A 6,302-nucleotide genomic window follows, 5' to 3' on the forward strand; every position below is an offset into this window, starting at 1 on the left:
GGGTCAATCATTGCAGTGAAACAACTATCATCAAAGTCCAAACAAGGTGGGACAATAACTGCCTATCTCGTGCCCTTTTCGGTAAGCTTATCATTTTAACTACATAACTCATCCCAAGGAATTGTGAAAACCTGATGTTAGTTTTGCCAATTTCAACTAAAATAACTGCTCAAACCATAGTTGATAGGATTCTTATTTTTAAATCCTATTAATCCCCAGTTTAAAAAGGTTCCAGGCGATGCTGTGATAGGATTCTTATTTATTTTATAAATCATTAAACTAGAATACGATTTTAATGACAAGATTCTTATTATTGTTGATTTATTAAACACCCGAATTATGTCACCTATTTTGATGTATTGTATTTTGATATTCAATGAAATTGGCTTGTAAGGACCCCCCTTTTTCCTTCTATGGAAGCAAACACTGAATCTTATTACAGACAATAACACTTCAAAAAAGAAAGTAAACACAACAAGTAAATATATGATACAAACCTTGAACCTGTCGGTGCTCACAAATTCTACATGTTCGCCACCTGCAGATGTGGTACTTGTTAACTTGGGCATGCCAACCAGTTCAAGAACATCTGCAATTTTTGCTCCACCCCATATTGCTGACACAATAACAACAAAACACAACTTAGGTATTTGGTTTCTTCTTTTTGATTTAATAATGTCATTTAAGATGCAAAATTCCTACTTCTGGAATCTCAAATCAACCCTAATTATGATAACAATCCTACTACATACATGGGATTAATATGTGTCATAATTCATGAATCCTTAGACAATTGCATTTGACCATTTTTTTTGATGTGTATTTGATAGTGTCGTTTTCTTTGAATCTTGATAAAAAAATACCTTTTTGGAGAATCCTTCTTAAATTATAGCATCAAATCCTACACTTGATCCCTTTGTTTGCTGTGTAATTTGATAATGTAGTTCATTAGCTATGACTAATCCTACAAAAACATAAATAAATTTGATTCATGTCCCTTTGTTTACTTGTGTGCCTTTTGCCTTTATAATTGATGATGTAAGATGTAAAATCCCTACTTCTTGAATCTTGAATCAACCCCATATGTGAAAACAACCATTATGTTTTGAAAATATTAACTTTTTCACCTTGGAATGTAAGATCAACCCCATTCCTTGAATCTTGAATGTTGAATCAACCCCATTTAAGATGTAAAATCTCTTTATTTCTAATGTGAAATTTAATTTTAAAACTAAAGTTACTGTTTACTAAATACTGTTACTAAATACTGTTACTGTTGACAAAAAACCAAGTAATTGTTTCTTGTATGGAGAAGAGATGGTCTGATGGAGGAGATTGTATGTCTTAGGGTACGCTTCAAAACTTAATACAAACTCATGACAGCAGAAATTGCAGCTTCTGACAAGAGCAAACTCAGTTTGTGCTTCATGTTTATCTTTAGGGGGGAACGACAATGCAAGGGCGTTCTCATCAAAAAGGTACCCTTCAAAACTTGATACACCACACTCTACACCTAAAATTGGTCCAAGGGCAACTAATGTTGAATGCAAATGTTGATCTTCTAATGTTGTTCTTTTACAATGTTGTTCTTTTACATGTGGTTGGAATTGGACCTAAAGTTGGTTGCTGATATAGGAATAGTGGGTGCTCCAAATGCAGGAAAAAACATGTTTTTAAGTGTTATTAGTGTTAGACATGTAGTGTTGTTTTGACATGTAATGCTTAAGTAACTTGTTTGCACGTGATATTTTTTTGAAATGAATTATCGTTCTTATGATAATTTCAATCTATTGTTAAAAAAATATAATTTATAGATTTACTAATTTTCAAATTAAGTTTGCATTTAATATTAAATGCAAATTTAATTTGAAAATTAGTAAATCTATAAATAATTTTTTTTAACATTTAAAATTACGATACGCAAAAATGTGTGTCATCTTCATTTATGACATGACCTTTCTTGACAGGGGCTTCCATGATACGCACTGCGTCTCATTAACATGCGCGTCGTAAGGTTACGACGCGCTAATGCGTGTCGTCTTCATTTATGACGGGGCCTTCCTTGATACGCATTGTGTGTCATAAACGCGCGTCGTAATTGTGCGTCGTAAATGAGCGTCGTAAATGCGCGTCGTCTCTCTTTATGATAGGGCCTTCCTTGACGCGCATTTGCGCGTCATCTGAGCCTTTTACGACGCGCAATGAGCGTCGTAAAAGGCTGTTTTTCTAGTAGTGAATAAAAAATGTTTACCTTTAAATAAATAATTGTATTTCCATAATTGTAATGAATGGATGACAACGAGTAGACAAACAGCTATGCAGATTGACATACAGTTCTACAGACTGACAAACATTATTGTGGACTGACAAACAGCTCTGCGGACTCACAAAAAGCTATACGGACTGAAAACAACTCTATGCGGAGTTGAAGGGACTATATATAGTCATGTATGGTTGTTGGATTTTTGGTATAAAGTTATATTTTTTTTAAAATTTAAAATGAGTTCATCTTCAAGTTTGTATATTTGCGCGTGCAACGAAATTTATTGTTTCTATTGTAATCCGATCGACCCTTTTCTTACCCCATCACCAAATTTAAGAGAGTCATATATGTTTGAGGATACTTTGCAACAACTATAATGAGCTGAATAACAACATAAAAAAGATAAAGAGTCATCTCGAGCTCTCACTGAACGTCGTTACCTCATTGCGGCGGAGTGCAAAGAGGTTGAGGAAAGGATGACGATTGCTAAAAAAAATCAAAGATCATGAGGAATGGATAAAAAAACTAAGAAGAATATCAAACTATCTGAGAAATGGCTTGCTGACAAGGATACAGAAATGATAGAACTTGGGAGTCAAAAGGACCGTATGGAAGATAAAATAAGAATTATGGATGACTACATAACAATGGAGAAAGAAAAGTATGATTTGCAATTCCCTTAAGTTAATTACTATTGTTGTACATTTACTATATGTTTCTGGTTTGTTGAATGTATTATCTTCGAGTTCTAGTTATTATTCTACTAGTAATGATGCACTAATATAATCATAATATTACCCATCATCTTTAAAATAAACACACCATTTCAACGTACACAAATTAATGTCCTCTAAAACAAAACATAATTAATTATAAATATAACATCAATCATTCAAATCAAACGTTGAACAATAGTCTTCTCTTTGTGTCCCACTCGTCCAACGTGTCTCTTGTGTCCCATGCGTCTCTAGCGTCTCCTTTTCCTTTGTGTCGCTTTCCCTTTCCCTTTTGTTTTACTACCTGATGTCGCACTATTTATTATAGCCTTTTTTTGATTCATTGGGACCAATGTCGGCAAGTCGCTGCATTATGTGTTGTACTATCACATCTACTACACCTTCTTACTATAGGTTCCTCACCTTGTGACGGGATACGATTTCTGTTTCTGGGTCTACCAGCTTGAAGTGTATCCATTATCGGTGGTTTAACAACCATCATCTCAACAGGAATTCCCCAATCACACGGTTCTGGATGTGGGTAAACAAGTTCCTCATACGTACTATGGTAAGTTTCCATTTTGTAAGCATATATAGCCAGATGTCCGAAGTTAGTTTTTTTTCAAGTTCTTTAAAACCATTATGACATTACCACAAGGCAACCCAGTTCCTTCCCAATATTTGCATGTACAAGTCTCTTGCATCAGATCAACTATACCACCATGTTTGAAATCATGCACTTCATATATTGCATCTGAAACACCAGAAATGGACCATCCTGTCGTACGCTCTTCATTTTTACTAACTACTTTTTCATCCCACTCGGTTAGCACTGTTGAACGTTTCCCTGTGAAGCATATATATATATATATATATATATATATATATATATATATATATATATATATATATATATATATATATATATATATATGTAATTAACTTATTATTCGAGATGATTAAAGTCCAAATTAAATTCATACCTCCATCGATGTGATGCTTGTTACACCATTCCTGTGAAAGACAACGGAAGAACTCAAGAAGGGGTATTATAGGCATCTTCCTTGCATCTACAGATAAAGCGTTCATGGACTCTACATTGTTTGATGTCATGTAATCGTAGCATTTCGGCGGGGAATATGCTCTAGTCCATTTAGCACGTGGAATTTCACTTAGATACGCCGCTACTTGCGGCCTAGTAGAACTAAATCTAGACCACAATTCTTCAAAAAACATTTCTTTTGTAAGGGTTAACAAACCTCCAAAACAACACTTTTGTTTATTAGTTTTCCCAAACTTGTGTACTATGTTTCCTAGTAGATGAAAAGCACACACGCCATGATGAGCATGAGGGAAAACATTTTCAATACTAACCCAAATTGCATCGGCCCTATCAGTTACAAAAGTCAATTCTTGACAATCACCAACACATTCATACAACTTTTCAAGAAACAATATCGAAGTAAGACCACTCTCTTTTTTGCATATTCCGTGCGCAAGAGGCAGTATCTGGTTGTTCTCATCCATAGATACCGCATGCAATATGGTTCCTTTAAAATCACCCTTCAAATGGGCATCATCCATAATTGTAACTTTAAGACAAAAATGTTTGAACGCTCGTCTCTACAATATATTAAAATGGAACACATAAACACTCTACACTTTTTTACAAATAATTATATATTAAATAGCAAGTTTTTTGTATTTACCGTGCTCCCAATGGCATAAAAACAAGACTCAAAACAATCTTCATAATTTGTTTGTATATAGGCCACTGTACCGGGATTATGCCTCTTCAAATTGTGAAAATAAATAGGAAGTTTGGAAAAGCATTCTTCAGAGGATCCCAACAACAATTCCAGAGCATATTGTTTTGCACGCCAAGCTTGTTTGTAATTTACATTGATTTCCAGCAAAGCATTCAAATCCCTTGATATTTCATTAGGCCTCCAACCCTTGGAACATGTTTTTCCCATAATCTCATGCAATATAGTACCCATGACTTTTTTTATTAACATGCTTATTGTTAGGGTGTATCTGTAATGACGAACATGTGTGCACGTTGTTGAAAGTCCTAATTTCAAATTCATCAGTGGGATGAATGCGTTTTGCATATAAACGACAACTACAGTTCTCAATTTCACAATATACCTCATAACGATTTTTGTTAGAATGTTTGGTCTTATACTGAAACTTTTCTCTGGTTGCTTTAAGACTCAAAGCAAATATTAGTTATTGTTTGTTATCATACATTGGACGAACAAACATATCATCATTAGGACCTAAACTGTGAAATGGTCTGTGTTCAACAATAAGATCAGGACAATCAGGTATGTGAGGTATACCGTAAAATATGTCTGAAGCTTTTTTCCCCGTGTGTGAACTCATCTTCTGACCAGCCTTCATTTGACTCTTCACCGTCTGACAAAGTTTTGTCAGCCAGTCTTCCAAACTCATATAAAATTTTCTTCTTCCATTGTATTCACTGCCACAGTTTCTTCTTCTGGACACTCTTCAATATTATCAGATACAATGTTTTCAACATTTTATGGTACAATCTTGTCAACCGCTTCTGTCTGTTCGACCCATCCCTCAAACACCTCCAAATACAAATGCACAATCTCCTTCGTTTCAGAAATTACATTTCTGAGTTGATGAACATCTACTTCATCTATAATATTCATAACATACCCATGAACTCGGTGTTGAAATGACAATAATATATTACTATTGAAGACATTAGCCTTCTTTTTTACCAAATCAAACAATATTCGACGATCAAAATTTGACGGAAGTAGTAGATCTAAGTTGTTAAACGTTGGTCTAACGTAGGTGTTTATCCCATTACTTATCTGCCAAAAACCCCAGTACATAAAATAACAAAACTCATATTTCTTTTGAAAACAAATTTGTAATACCAAAACTGATCTAAGATTGCAAATGGAGCTTAAAAAAAACAACTTATATATATATAAAAAAAAAAAAAAAAAAAAAAAAAAAAAAAAAAAAAAAAAACCATCGCAAATACGTTGCAACCACCCATTCCGCGGAGACATTAATCTCTCCGTAGAGCTCCTCGTCACCTCCTATGCGGAAGGATTTATTAACTGCCAAACACTCACTCCGTAGAGGGATTAATGTCCTCACAGAGGAACCCTGCGGAACAATATTTTAAACAATAAAGCACACATTTTAAGATTCCGCGGACATGACGTCATTCCGCGGAGGACCCTCCGCAGAATGCATGTCTATAGCTGGAAAAGTCATTTTTCATAACTAAATTTAGAAATTGACCCTATTTTTTTTTTGTCTTCGCGGTATTT

At 34.4% G+C, this 6,302-nt stretch overlaps 1 protein-coding gene across 1 annotated transcript; it reads right to left on the reverse strand.

Moving 5' to 3' along the window:
- Positions 1-411: 411 nt before the first annotated feature.
- LOC145006871 (uncharacterized) lies at positions 412-4,563 on the reverse strand. The gene is made up of 3 exons (XM_078965897.1): positions 3,963-4,563; positions 498-616; positions 412-432 (listed from the first exon to the last, which is right to left on the reverse strand). The coding sequence occupies exons 1-3, from the start codon at positions 4,561-4,563 to the stop codon at positions 412-414; spliced, it is 741 nt and encodes a 246-aa protein (XP_078822023.1).
- Positions 4,564-6,302: the final 1,739 nt, after the last annotated feature.

This window comes from Lactuca saligna, chromosome 7 (genome assembly GCF_052625555.1).
Source record: "Lactuca saligna cultivar CGN05327 chromosome 7, ASM5262555v1, whole genome shotgun sequence".
Lineage (NCBI taxonomy): Eukaryota > Viridiplantae > Streptophyta > Magnoliopsida > Asterales > Asteraceae > Lactuca > Lactuca saligna.

What these genes read in the sequence shown, in the direction of transcription:
- LOC145006871 (XM_078965897.1), bottom strand. Translation starts at nt 4,563, where the DNA reads ATGGATGATGCCCATTTGAAGGGTGATTTTAAAGGAACCATATTGCAT. An exon ending in CAAGCATCACATCGATGGAG is followed by an intron (nt 617 to 3,962) that starts GTATGAATTTAA and finishes TTATTGTGTCAG; the next exon opens with CAATATGGGGTGGAGCAAAA. An exon ending in TGAGCACCGACAGGTTCAAG is followed by an intron (nt 433 to 497) that starts GTTTGTATCATA and finishes GTCTGTAATAAG; the next exon opens with ATTCAGTGTTTGCTTCCATA.